General features: G+C 40.1%; 1 protein-coding gene across 7 annotated transcripts in view; it reads right to left on the bottom strand.

The window, feature by feature from the left end:
* The window catches only part of RABGAP1L (RAB GTPase activating protein 1 like), a 248515-nt gene that overhangs the window by 6017 nt on the left and 227478 nt on the right, over window positions 1-15020 (bottom strand). For 5 of the 7 annotated variants that reach the window (XM_032192057.1, XM_032192059.1, XM_032192061.1 and 2 more), the window contains 6 exons: window positions 13119-13211; window positions 6035-6145; window positions 3722-3826; window positions 2460-2543; window positions 1850-1921; window positions 327-524 (listed from right to left, as the gene is read on the bottom strand). In XM_032192057.1, coding sequence (XP_032047948.1) covers window positions 327-524; window positions 1850-1921; window positions 2460-2543; window positions 3722-3826; window positions 6035-6145; window positions 13119-13211 — 663 coding nt within the window. Of the gene's footprint in view, window positions 1-326; window positions 525-1849; window positions 1922-2459; window positions 2544-3721; window positions 3827-6034; window positions 6146-8370; window positions 8757-10432; window positions 12849-13118; window positions 13212-15020 lie in introns of those variants that run through there. The other 2 variants (XM_032192064.1, XM_032192060.1) reach the window with 2 other exon arrangements.

Here is a 15020-nt window from a genome sequence, read left to right as displayed (position 1 = left end):
AGAGCATCTTCAGACTCAGTTCCTTGCAACCTCCCAGGCACTGGGGAGAAAAACATTGAAATCACTGAAACAGTATTTAGACATACAAATGGAAATCTCTTTTCTTTTGTTCTTCTCTCTCTTTTTAAAAGCAAGCAAACAAACAACAACAACAACAAAAACAGACAATCCTAAGATTCTGGAAGTTCACAGGTATAGAGCAGGTACAGGCATATGCTCCCTTTAGCGCCATTTTTAACCCCATGATTCATAACTTGCACGGATCAACTTGGACAGAGTACGACAAGGCTAAGGAGACTGCCCTGCAGTACCTGCATTCCACGTACCTGAATTTTGCACTTGGCTTCCACAAGCTGCAGTTTGGTCTGTGCAAGTTCCAGCTCCATCTCTCTCAGTTGCTTCTTCAGTGCATCCTTCTCGTCATCTGTTTCTATGCCTTTATTCTCCATGCTTAGTGAAGGCAGCTTCAGTGTCCCCTCTTTACTGAAAATCTCACTGCAGTGTTTGCAGGCCATCACTTTACCCTGAAATAGCCAGAAAGCTCGTTTTTAATCCATGTTACAGGAGTCGCTCTGTTTCTTGGAAGAGCCATTTTTATGTTAGATTGCCTTTCTGTGCTGAAGTTTTCACACTTGACATTAAGAGAATTTGAGAATTTCTTGAACAACTTCCTGAATGCATGAAACAGTATAAAGAAATCCTAAAGCCTATTTAGCATGCTCTGATAATGCCTTTGCTCCTCTTCATTACTCAAACCTTCTTGCTACCAAAGCTGTTTCATATTTTGCAGTATTTATGTCAGCACAATTCAGAAGAATAAATTACATGCTGGGAACTTCCACAAAAGCACTTGACCAAATTTTCGTACAGATTTTGATATTTCCAAGAAACCCAGGTAACTTTTCCACATTTCCAGAAGCAAGCAGTCAGCCTGCGTTTGCTGCAAGGGACAATGCTACCTTCCTGATGCTTGTTTAGCTTCCTAGGGGACGGTCCTTTTTGCTAACAACATCTGACACACAGTAGTAAAGTTTTCATGCTACCTGGCAAGGTGAGCCAGCCGCTCATGGCTGAAGATATAGCACAGCTGGCCTGGGTCACAAACAAACACAGGATATTGAACTGTTCAGCAAATTATAGGAACATCTATACTAGTGTATTTTTGGATGAATAACAGATAAAAATTACCACTACAAAGCAACAAATCAGGTTCAGCTTGAGTACTAAGGAAAAAACTAGAAGTTACAGCAGAGAGAAAATGATTCTGCCTACTCAGTAGTGACACAGAAGAGGGATGGAATTATTACCTGATCAGGAAATATTTACCATCAGTGCAGATACTAGAAGGGAGAGGAGGAACTGCTATGGAAATTCTGGGTATGAACCAAGTTGTGCTAATTACTTAAAATTGTTCTGCTTAACTTACACAGTAGGCAAGTGTAGAAAGCCAAAGATAAACAGTGGCCTAATAGCAATGCTGATCCCCTCCAGCATGCATGCTGGAGTAGCAGCACGTTTTCTCCTCTAGAGAGACATCTTTTGTTTTCATTTAAATAAAAAATCTAAGTAAATACAGCCTCTGTACATTTTTGCCAAAAGTATACATTTCTACATGAAAATCTATATGCACTTCAGTTTGAGAGTTCCAGCCTGTATGATACAAGATAAAGAACACTGGAAGGAGATACACCCTTGAATCATTCACATTGTGTGAAAAATGCACATGGGGCTATCAGTGCAGCTGTTTGGATGTCACAGTTGTTGCAATAAATTTCACTTCCCCTTTTGTTTTGTGTCACTGACCACACTTGCGTTAGAGCCGTCCTGTATGTAGGGGCATCACTCTCACCTTCACAACTTCCAGTTCATCTTTACTGGCTGCCTGCTGTTTTTCCAGCCTGGTACTCAGCTGGGAACAAATCTGGAGCAGAGAAAGCAGTCTCTTAGATAAAGTTTATTTTATTAAAATATTACTTAATCTTTTTAGCTTTTTTTTTTTTTTTTTTTTTTTTTTTTTTTTTTTTTTATTAGAGCTAACATTTCTTAAATTCTGCCTCACTCAGGTAGGTACGTGTGTTCCCCCTCAACAAATCCACTGTTGGGGATAACGGAGACCAAAAAAAATGGCAGCATTCAACATAGAACCTGAACATGGACACCAGAACATTTTATTGATTAACGGGTTTATGATATTTCCACTGCATTATGTCACACAGCAAAGAAACATTCATCCTACAGTACACAAAATAGCTTAAAGAAGGGTTATTCTTCATTCCCCAAATTAGCAGACTATTAGGAAAATCAAAAAGATTTATCACAAATTATAATGCTTTTTGAAAGCCTAAAACATAACATATCTTATTTAAAGGATGAGATAAGCAACTCTAAAAGTTCAGCTCTCAGGACATGTTGAAAAGAGTTTACAAATAAATACAAGAGGGTGTCTTTAGAACCATTACCTGTTTATAGTCTGCAATAATGGCTGTGGTTTTCTTAATCTCAGATTCTGCCTTCTCTAGCTGCTTCCTGAAGACTTCCTTCAGCTAGGAGTTGAAGGAGAGAAGTTACACAGTACACTGAAAAAAGGTTTCAAAATGCATCATCAAATTGTTCTCTCAAAGTCTTGCTGTGTTTACAACAATTCTACATCTTTTTCTTACCAATTTCCAGTGCTTCAGAAGTAGAAAGTCTGATTTACTCAATATACAAACATCTACGATAACAAAAAAATGTCTATACTGTGATACAGTGTATCATTGTTCAGAGAACTGTCCTGTACAGGAATTTTCTTTCTCCGTGTGCAGCACGGTCCACAGTTACATGCTTTGTTGTTGGGTTGTTTGTTTGTTTGTTTTTCCTCTGCACACTGTCACAGGGGGTTTGGGCAGACAAATTGTTTGGAGATGGAACAAGGAGAAGAATCTCTCAGCACTATCACGCTCATCCCCAAAACAGAAGGAAAAAAATATTTTTAGTTGCCGACAAAGAGAAACAGAAGCAGGAATCTGTTTTAGTTGTGCCAGCTAACTCATTCCTCCACCATTAAGAACCACTAAACATGGAGAGCCATCTCAGCAGGATTAAGGCCTCCATTGCCTTTTATATACTAACCACAGAACTTGCAGAGAGAGGAAAAAAAAAGAAGAAAAAATATCAATTGTTATAGTCAGTGTTGTCAAATGGCAAAAATGAGAGCCCCTGTATCATTCTCAAAGCATGCTTACATGTACATCAGTATTCAGCACATAAGATATGCAGGATCAAAAGACTAAGACTAAACATTCTGCAATTGAGTGAAGCCAGGTCTGGGCAGCAAAATCACTCCAAACCTCAGTTCTGTCCTGTTGATTCTAGCTTCTGAGAGGAATGCCCATAGCTTTGTTTCAGTGAACCAGCAGCCTCTTAGAAGGCAACAATTCCTCCAGTAACCCTCTGTAGATAATTAAGAGACATCTAATCATGCCTCCTTAGTTGTGACTGCTTACCACCTATGAAAATGATTGTTATAATACTGGGAAGGGAGTAAGATACAGAAAATTGGACATTCAGGAAAACACTGAAACATATACTTAGAAAAAAAAATACCCTGGCACTTTGAACTTTTAATTGCCACTGCATTTTGAAGACAAAAATCCCTTCCGTAACCACAATACATTCATGCTTTTCAGATTATCCTTTTGCTTGCATTCAGCTTAGTAGGAAAGACTGGAGAATGCCTTACCTGAGCGGTTTCCTCTTCCTGCTTCCGTTTCTCTTCCTCCGTCTCCACTAGTTTCTGTTTGGTCAGGAGAAGTTCCTTGTTCAAAACATCAGCTTTGTCTTCAGCCTAGAATTAGAAACACTGGTGTAAATCATGTTATCTGTGCCAATATAAGTGTATCGGTGTGTATATATCTCACAAATACTGCAGCTTCATGATCTAGAGTTGCCTTTTCCTGCCCTCGATGGCTCACCCAACCTATTTTGTAAATGAAATTCCCTTTTCAAGTAGCTATTTTCTAAATTATTTCTTTGTGCTTCAACTGTGGAAAAGAACCCTTTTGTCAAGTGTTACCCACACCCAGGTGACAGGTGAGCATAGATCATATGTCGTAATACAAATGATATATAAAATATTTTTGTTGGGAATGATATTAATGTAAGAGAAGGAAGCATGATTCAGCTCCTGTGTAACTTTAGATAACATTTAATTTTTCTATCTTTCAGGCTAGTTGCCTGCAGTGTACCTTACAAAGCATCAGAGCTTAGACAAGTATAAGAGACAAAGAGAACCACCAGAAAAAAAGGTTTGTTAACAATTGTTTCCTGGAGAGCCTTGATACTGCGTGTGTACTGGAGAATACAAACTTTCTCCTTTCTTTAAGGGGCCAAGCTTATGTAGATATATACTGGGAATTTTTTGGATTCTGAGAGCACTGTCCTCACAGATCACCAGATTGAGCACCAGGAGAGAAATGTATTTTTCAACACCTGGATGTATTCTGTTGACTTCCCCAACTGGGAGATACATACTGCAACACATCACTTCCACCACCCAGTTACTGAGCAGAACAGGCAATGACTGTAGTCAAATATTACTTACTTGCTGGAAATACAAGAGGGAAAATGATATTACAAACAACAACAGCGCAGATATTATCTCTGACCTGCGCTTTGTTTTTTTCTACTACCAATGGTATTAGCTTATCTACTGCTACAGTGTTAATTATTAATGAGGGTGTTAGTGGTGACTGTGAGCAGCTGAAGCAGCTCCACCAAGACTTCGTCTGAAAAGATGGACTGAGGATTTCTGCATTGCTCACTGCATATACAAGGCTGTATGGGAGAAAGCAAAAATGAGAAGCAATAGAACAGACGAGGGATAAGGCTGACATCTCAAAACAAAAGAGCTCAGGGATAACAAAAGTATTTTTGACAAAAGACTTGTTTAGGACATACTTCGGAGAATCAACTAAAAATCTTTCCTCCTTTTATATGGTCATTCCAGGTTTTCCAAGCACCTGCCATGGTGTACAGTATCACCTCTCCTTGCGAGTGAGAAATGCAGCAGCACAAAGCTTTTCTTTCAGTGCCACTGAACTGAGGTGGGGTGTGGGAACACTTAATGGAGCCACTCATCTACAGAGAAACTGCTAAAATGCAGGAGAGCAAAGAATGGGGCTGGCAAAGGTATGTCTAACAGCTTTGTGATGATACTTCAGAACACAGCAGGGGCAGAAGCAGATATAAAGCTGCTTTACATACAGCTATTCCTGGGGAAGACAGAGCACCTCGATGCAGTGTTTTTGTCTTCTACACTGCAATGCCCACTCCAGCAGGCAAAGTGGTTATCTGCCCGTGCTTGCTCACCAAGGTGCCTCAGATTTTTAGAATCACACGAATCCACATCAGAAGTACCTAGCTGCCAAGGGTCTGACTAAATAGAAATACACTACTGTGGCCAATGATGTTTACAATTCTGAGGTTAGATAAAGAAGCCAAATAAATACAGAAAATCAAATTGAGAGACCCCTGCAGGAAAAGATTTTACATTGTAAGAGGCACTACAGCCTTCACTAAGCAAGATGCTAATCATGAGGGGTGGTGGAATATGGCCCTCCTGTATTTCATACCACACCACTTCATTCTCTTTAATGTAGTTGGCTATACTGAAATTGCTGTGAAAAAAATAGATCCACATAAGGTAGCAGACATTCTGCAAAGCAACTTCCCTTACAATCGCTCTTTTGAGGAATATATCATACCTTTTTCCAGTAAACGTTTGTTCTTTGGTACCTGCCTAAAAGATTATGGCTTACATTTTGTAAAATGAACTGCAACAGAGAAGGTACGGTCAGTGTTAATAATACACTGTGTATGCCTCTGCCTGCATCCACGTGGAGATACAGCAACTAGAATTAAGGCTGTCAGGAAAACAAAGGCACAAATACCAATGCTTTTAATTTTGTGTAAATGCTTTCACTTGAGCAAACAACAGGGCTACTAAAACTAGCATTGCGAAGCTGGAGTTTGGAGCCATCTCCTTCAGCATTACCTGGTCCAGGTCATTCCGTAAGGCAATTTTGCTTGTAACAAGCTCATGGGCAAGGTCATCGTTCTCCTGCTCCAGCCTCATGCTAGCTTCTTGGAGCCTGCGATTTTCCCTCTGCAGAAAGAAAGGAACAACCAAAAGAGGAAATTAACTCTTATCAATATTAAAGAGCAGTAAGCGAATATGTTGTATGTATAAAACACTGATAAGGCAAGAGTGCACATTAAGACAGGACTGCTGCTCTGGGAAACAACAGTGAATTAAGCCAGCAGTGCAAATGCAGCAATTCCACTTACATCCCAATGGTTATGTTTGAGTCACATAAGTGACACACTGATTGTAGGGTTTCTCTGTCAAAAGTAAACACAGTCCTCTCAATAAAAACATCTGCTTTCTTATTTCCTTTGATGAGGAGGAATCAGACAGATAAAATCCCACCCAGCAGCAGTGAACAGGGAGATAACTCGAAATAATGTTTCCATGCAGAAAGCTGTCCTCTGCCCCATTTTACAAAACCTAATCTGCAGGCAATCCATAAAAATAGTCCATTCTGGAGATGCTGTGGTACCAACCATTCGTCCTCTGTGGGACCAGTAAAGAACAGCATTTAGAAGGGAACTCCTTACAACTCATATAACATGTACATCCACCTGTATGCTTTCTCTGTAACTTGCACCAGTGACAACAGGTACGTTTTACAGGACACCTGCTGAGAAAAAGTGCCAGATGGAGAGGGGACATCAGTCCCTGAGCACAGGTCCAGAACCTGTTCTGCCCACGATGCACGACAACACGAAATGTAGACCTTCAAGACTGCAGGCACCTCCTACCTGCTCCATAAAGGCAGAAATGACTACATAGAGCACTAACTGGTGAAGGTAATGCATTGGAAAAAAAAGAAAACCAGCAATTCATGTTTCTTAAAAATCAATTTATGTGACTGTTATTTAGGGCTGAGAAGCATAATTATATTCAGAAGGTATCTGTGGGTTGGTGGACTTCCAGGAGTCCACATCAAATCCCCTGGCTTCAGAAGAACACAGTGAGGTGAGTCTGATACAGGTGCCCTTCTCAAACAGATTTTGAGAGAGCAAAAAAAATTGCTGACTTTCAGTCACATAGTGACTGCAAAAGAGACTGGAAATGGAATCTGTTTGCTGTGGAAACTCAAGAAAAATGCAAAGTTCACATGGAAGTTTATAGATGGAGAAACAGTAACCTACATGCTAACATCTCAAAAAGGCCACTTGAAAGGTTATGGTCTCCAAAGAAATACAGTAAAAGGGAATATATTAACAGCACTTAGAACAGCAAAAATATTTCAAGAGTTGCTCATTGAATGTTTTCCTACAAAATGTGATTTCTTTGCATAAGCATATTATTCACCAGTCTTCACTTCCTCTTGTTCACCAGCTATGCTCAAATAATTCTTTCCAAAGCTCACCACAGTGAAACAACTGCTTTTCATCTGTTTCAAAAAGTTTTTGCATGCCTGTCTTAAAAAAGGACAACTACAGTTCTAAGAGGATGCTAAAAAAGGTCTCTTCTTTGTCTTAGCTTCCTCTGTGGCAGGAAGCAGAACCTCTGCAAATACCTTCTTCTTACTGGGACATTATTGTGTAAGTGGATTGTGCACTACCCTTTACAGGAAAGTAAGTTCATTTCCTCCCCAAAAGACTGTACTTTAAATAACTTTGTTTTGTTATAGAAACCCTAAAATACTTGTGATTTCACACAATTAAAATAACCACTGCTAAAAGACACCTAACTTTGGGGATTTTTTTTTAATCGCATCATATTCTGTTTGAGACAAGGAATTTTTAAAGTAAAATTATCCTGTAGGGATGATATATACTTGGAAGCATAACAGCAAATTGCTATCTTCAGTAATAATAATAATAAACAACTCCAATGAAGCTTTATTTCTGTATTTTGTTCAGACCATCCAAGAAGTGTTGGTTTATATAGACACAGGTCTGTTAGTGAGCAGTTATCAAAAAGTCATAAGTTCACTTAGAAACTGGGACAAAATCAGGACTGTATTACTGTCAAGTGCTACAGCACCAATACCTTTTTGTAGGGATGTTGCTTAGAGCAAGAAATCAGCAAGTTCTTAGACTTCCACAAAATAACCCAGAAAGAAGTTTGCTTTAACATTTTTGCTATGCTTTTGCCAAAAGCTTCTGTGTCCGCAAAGCAAGCTGCACGGTGTGAAGTTCGGAGTTCCTGCTTTGCATTCGCAGACAAGTGGAAAGCAAGCTACGTGGTTGGAAATGCGCTATCCTCCTCTTAAACTGAAATTTACACAATACGTTTTTAATAAGTTAAATATCTCTTACCTTGGACATCCAGTCAATATCTAAGAGCTGAGTCTCTCATTGGGCCACCTTTACTCTTCCTCCACACAGGGCAGTATGTGCGATTAGATGGTTTGTCCTTTCCAGCTCCTCCCCCCAGATCTAGCAGTGAAAAACTGCCTCCTTCCTCAGGAGGAAACTCTTATCTGCTTACGTCTAAATAAAACCTAACGTTACACAATGAAGACAAAAATATCAAACAGTGCTTTTTGTATCTAGCAAATTACTTCCGATGCCTCTGAGATATACACAGGGTTTTTATAAAATACCAGTTGCAATGGAATGAAGCTCAATAGATGGAGCTGGTTCATTATAGCAGGACTCGCAAGCAGTATTTTGTAACCTGACATTAGCCAACTAGTCAGACCTGTTAGTTGTCCTCAGTGTAAACTGACAGCTCCCTGCCTTTTCTCCAGACACCACTAACAATTTACTGACTATACCAACAATTTCCTTCTCTTCAGTATCACCCAGTTTCTAGGTTTCTACAATCATTAAAACACAAGATTCCCTCTTTCCCAAATACCTCTTTCCTGTTACAAAAGGCATCTGGTGAACTCTTTTAAAAGGAGGATACTGCATTTCCAAAAGGGACAAACACCGCTGGTACGGACAAACACAAAAAAAACTTACCTCCAGTAAAGTCACAGACCAAATACTGCTTTCAACCATTGGTGTAAAGACAGTGAAAACAGGATATAAAATAATTTTTAATACCAACAAAAGTAGCCAAAATAAAATAAAATAGCCAAATCTTCAGTGGGTTTTTGGTTCCTATTTTTAAAGAGGATATTCTCCAACTTCCATTACGTACTTGACAGAAAGAAGACAAACTTGAGAGCAGCAGGCGAGCCTCAGCCCAGGAAGACCGAAAGGCTTAGACTCCACCCTTTGCTCCCATCCAGCCAGCATGAAGGAGCGATACCAGACATGACTAGTGATGATGAGGTATTCTCTCTATGCTGCTACTCAAGCTGGGTGTAATGAGTCACAAACCTTGTTAAGCAATTCAGTGTCACATTTGCTGATGAACAAACACCCAAACCACAGATCTTTGGGCAAGAACAGGTCCTCAGTGGCAGAATGACAGCATGAATTAAAATTCACTTTCCTAGATGCAAGCAAACTGAGGTCTTCGTAAGCCCATTGGAAAGACCTCTGGCTTGTGAAGGCAGCTCTGAAGGAAAATCCTGTAAAACGCCACCTAGAAAGCCAAAAGGCTTTTACAGCAAACTGTCCAGGAAAACCTTTCATGGGAAGCAAAACTCAAGCACCCGGAGGTGGTTTGTGTTTTTTGCTTGTTGACTCAAAAAATATTCCCAGAAGTGCCATAGCACTTTTTTTTTTTTTCCTTTCCTTTTTCTTAAAACCAGAAACAAACAAAAAATCTACATCAGGAGTTACCTTACATTTCTCCTCATGGCAGTTACCAGGACTCTGAATAAAAATGACCAGTGTATTAGTTTTTGCTTCCACTTCAAAGACACAAAAGGCTGTTATCTCCAAATTACCTTTATTCAGACAGACAACATCTCTGTCACGCAACAAAGTCCACAGATGAAAATGCATTCCTACCTTCAGAACAGAACCCTGGGCACAGGCAGGGTCTGACTGGAAAACTCCAGCCAACTTTGCATGAACATATCCTTTTTATTTAAACTCAAAGATTCCTAGATCCAACTTCAGCAATTTCTTATCAAATCAACCACAACCCTGTTACATGAGATGTTCTGTTCTCAAACACGGAAAAAAAAAATTATAGAAAAATATCAATCTGAATAATATTGCTGTTTTTTCTGCACATACAGGTCACTTTTTTATTGACTTCTATAGGCAATTTTTAATTTATTTTAACTAAAAATCATGAAAACTGGTGGCAAACAGGAATTTAGAACTTGTTTACTTTTACAACCTTTTAAAATCTGACAAAAATATGAGTGATAGCTTGTTATGTGTAATAGAAGATAAAATTAGTTGACTGTGAAAACATCCAAAAAAAGAAAAACACAAAAAAACAAAACACTTTTCCTACATAAAACTTGTAAATACAGGAGAAAAACACCAAACCTTATTGCTCTCTTTAATACCGTTCTTTTGGTAAATCAAATCTACTGCAATCAACATGTGAAACAGGAGCTGCACAGGAACTCCTGTGGCATGTAACACATCTTACTGTAGCACGTGAACTCAACCTCTCAAGAAAACGTGACTGGTGAACGGCAGGCCTGGCTTCACAAAACCAGTCCTCTTCTGGAGCTTACGGAGCACTCAGGTTGGTGGCTTTGGAGCAGCAGCTGCCAGCTGGCTGGATACACCCCTGCTGCCCTCAGCCCTCAGACACAGGGCATTTTTCCCGGGGCTCCTCAGCCCCAGCACTCCTGTGCCCAGAAGGTCATTTCACAGGGAGACGTCCTTCCTCACTGCAATTCCGAAGTGCCAACACACCCCCATTGCTGTGGTACACCTCTATAGTCCCAACAAATCTCTTTTGGCAACAAGAACTGTGATACGCTGCAAACAACAAATCTGTAAAAGCTATAACTAAAAACTGTCAACAAACTGAAAGCATGTTTCCTCCTCGACCTAGAAGAGGAATGTTCGGCGTGGATCTCCATGCATCTAAGGAACACCTCCTTCCTGGGTAGTAAATTAAAATAACATTTTGTTCTGGAAGAGAAGCTGTAAAAAGTTTAACAACGTGGGCCTTGGGGGCACAGCCCAGGCAGAGAGCACGCAAGGCCAGAGGGAGCTAGCAGCAATGCTGTGCTCAGAGGCAATACCAGCTCTTCAAAGCAGTGGAGACTCAGTCATTTCCCAAACCAAGCCCAGCTGGACAGCGTCTAGCACTGACGCTGCCAAAACAAAATGCATTTGTAAGCATACGGGCTGCTGTATGATCTTTTAAGGGAAGTGAAGCTGACTTTTTACTTTCTGCCCACTAGGAAACACTATGGAAATGTCCATTCCCACCAATCTCAGCCAGACACATAAATAAAATCAAGCAAGACAAGAAGCAGAGAACACTTACAAGCATTTCTCCATGACATCCGTCAGCTGAAAAATGAGTCCAAACTGTGCATTTAATGTGAAGCTAACCAGTTATGGAGCCTCTCTCTAATCACAGCCTCAGTAAGAAGAGCAGAACCAATCCAGTGAGTTACAAAAGTACAAGCCCAAACTTGGGCTGTGATCTTGACTGTGACAGTGACTCACACACGCAGGGGCCAAAGAGCTACTTTTTAATTATCCCCCAACTGCAAACGAGCATATATTCTTCACCATCAGTTGCCCAAGATTAACTAGTTAAGGTGCTCCTACAGAGCTTTAAAGAAGCCTTCTTTGGGTTTTAAGCATTATTTTAATTCCACAGTAGCATGAGTGAACCACTTAATTTTTATTTTATTTTTTTTTAATAGAAATTTTCTGGTTAACAACTCTTGGCTGCTACAGCAGTCCCGGTCCTCATGAACCATAAAACGTACACTCCTTAACATAAAAAACTATATTTAAAACATTGATGTTCACAGGTAAATACTTTAAAAAAATAAAAATTAAAAAAGTCAGTTTTACTTTCTCTGTAACTGTAACTCTATCTCATCCTATTTATGAAGCACGGCATAGTCTTTTGCCACAGGTTTTCACACTGTGGTTTTCTGAACATGGTGTACTTTCCTTACGTTCACATACTGTGTAAACCTTTGCACGCCCTATTATTTACTACTCCACATTCCAGGCATTCTCTATACCAACAGCATTGTCACTTCACATAATAAGGCACAATGAAGAACAGCAGGATAACAATACAGGTGTGTGTAAGCAACATCAATTCCCAGCAAAACTGGGCAATATGCAGTAAAGTGCTTCAATTCTGGCAGCTTCACCTAAGGAAATCTAACCTCTTTTTAAAATAAGCAAGTAATAAATGAATCCTGAACTCTATGTAAAGTGTAAACATAGAGGCAGAACCTCCATCACACAAAAATCTATGGCAACAGAATGTATCAGTAACAATAAAATAAATACACCAGAATGATAAGCAATACTGATCCAAAATTTAAAAACTATTATTTTTTTTTTGGTGAACTATCAAGTTATCATATGAATAACTGAAGCTCTACTCCTCTGCTGATCTAAAGCAGGATATTTATTACTATGAATTCTATTGCAGTAGTACATTAGGACTCCAGGCGAGCTCAGGATCCCACTGTACTAGGCATCATATTAGCAAAAAAAAATTACTAACATTTCCTACAAACAGATGAAAAACAAGGATCATATCAGTCAAGGAAGAGTTCATCTTCCAAAAGTCTCTGTGGATGTTACTGCATACAGCTTGTGCTAGAACAATATGTATTTTCTCCTTTTTGTGTCTGTAGCTGAGAATCACCCTTTGTTTCTGCGTCTCATGAAGATCTCCCGTAAAAGTGCAACAGCAGGAGAGTTACCTACAAACATATAAACTGAAAGAAGAAAAATATTATATGTGGCTATTTGAAGATGTCTTGAGAGTAACAAATTGTGATTCAAATACTCCTGTAAAACACTAAGTCCAAGCGTTCAAAGTGCTCTTTCAAGAAAGTTTCACCTGCCATTTTAATTCCCTAAAATCTGCATCAGCATATCCTAGAGAGGTGAGCGTGGTACACGTACCTCTGCTTAACTGCTAGAACTGGATCACTTCCCACAGAAAGTAGCCAACGAACCAAGTTCCCATACAGCATCTCCCATACCTTGTATCTGTCCATGGGATCTTCCTGTTGCAGCTGACTCTCTCGCATTGTTTGGTACTCTTTCTCATATTTCTTCAGCTTTTTTGTTGGCACCTGTGGAACACATTTGGAAGACGTGTATTTAGAGATTAGAGAAATGCTGGACAGGCTGCCTGAAAGCTCTGCCTGCAAACAGGAAGCAAAGCAAGTGCTGGAAAGCTGCTGATGAATGAAGTCGCTCCCCATTGCCCCCCCGTCCCTACTCAGCAAGCCATGTCAAACACTTACCAATACAGTTCACACTGGCAGAAATCCTTCTGCGCCTACTGTTGTTAATTTTTCAAATACTTAGCAGAAAATGAGAGTGAAGGAGAGACGTTTTAATGAGAGAAACAAGAAGGAAAGAACCACAAAAAACAGGATTGAGAGAACAGGGATGAGGAAAATATGCTTTGATATGTATGATTCACTAAAACAAAGTGCCTTAGCAAAAAAACTGCTACCACTGAGATTAGAAGAAAAGAGTGTGCATGCACAAGGACTGGACAGTTCCCTGGGGGAGATCAAAGTAATGGTTTTTATTGCTGAAAGAGTATTAATGTCTAAATTGCTAGCTTGTGACCAATGCCCTCATGCAGTCTGGCACCAGAATCCTAGGCTAAGGTGGAGATGCTGCAGCACTCGCTTCCAGCCGCAGCAGGGAAGCAGCAAAGCAACAACACAGAAATCACAAGCCGTTTGGTAAACAACGAGGCAGAAAGGTCAAGTCCCAGGGAGTTTGATTTCTGGGAAAGCACAGCTTTGAACATGAAACAAGGTACACAGAGAGCCCAAGTATGTTTTTAAACAACGCATGGAGATCCTTTGCTTTACTTTCACCTAATTGGTAACGCCATGCGTTACGAGCCATCCTGCCTCTCTCTGGAGACCAGTAATAGCATTACTGTACCTCTGCTGTACAATGAGAAGCTGCCCATTATCATATGCTGGCATCCAGAGAGATCACTAACACAACACACCATCAGGACTTGTAAATACATGCTCTTTCTGTTTTGTTATGTATTTCTGATCTGTTATGTATCTGTCTCTTCCTCTTGTATGTATTGATCTTGTCTAGCTAACTGCTGGTGCAAGGGCATGCCACTGTCACCTTGCCTGAGGGCACAAAATTACTGCCAATGAGCAGAGATACATTTTTACATGTGGTTTTGTTACTGGTTTTCAGTCCAATACCTCCTTCCTCTGTGATACGGGATGGGACCAGCAAGTTCTCAGCGTCACTGCAGAGAGGCCTCTGGGAGGTACAGGAGAAAACATGAAACCCGTGACCTGCACAGCAGAGTGTGCAAGGAGCTATCCTGGAGAAGCAGACAGTGCTAACAAAGCCATACTGATGCCCACAATCACAGATGAAATCTTACACAAGCCCCCCCCCCCCTTAAAAAAAAGCAAAGTAAAGGGGAAACAAAAACTTTCAGTGTTTCGGACGTACAGATGCAAATTTCACTTCTATCACTCAGTATTGCAAACCACAGTGAAATACAAATTATTTAATGAGAGGCGCTTTTTAACTTTTCAGCCGGGCAACACACGAGGTACACAACCAGCCCTTTTTGTCTTAGCTGCAACTTGAAACCACTGAGGCTATTTAGTAATCAAGAATAAGAAATCAGTTCGGCACAGCATTTTGAACTCCGTAAACCCATCACACATCCAAAGCCTCATCTATTCCCTCCTTCAAAAATGCTTACTTTAATCTTACCCAGAGAAACAGATCAAGGCTTCCAGGCTGGAGCATTACGAGGATCCTCCAGACCCAGCTCTCTTGTGTTATTTTGGCATTTTATGCTCCTGTGTGCTACCAGCACAAAATTAAGATAGGCATGAGGGAAACATCATGGGGCAGTATAGCAAAAAGGTGCA

This window comes from Aythya fuligula, chromosome 8 (assembly GCF_009819795.1).
Source record: "Aythya fuligula isolate bAytFul2 chromosome 8, bAytFul2.pri, whole genome shotgun sequence".
NCBI classification, from domain to species: Eukaryota; Metazoa; Chordata; class Aves; order Anseriformes; family Anatidae; genus Aythya; species Aythya fuligula.
The sequence above is the reverse complement of the archived record's forward strand: the minus strand, read 5'-3'. Positions and strand labels throughout refer to the sequence as shown.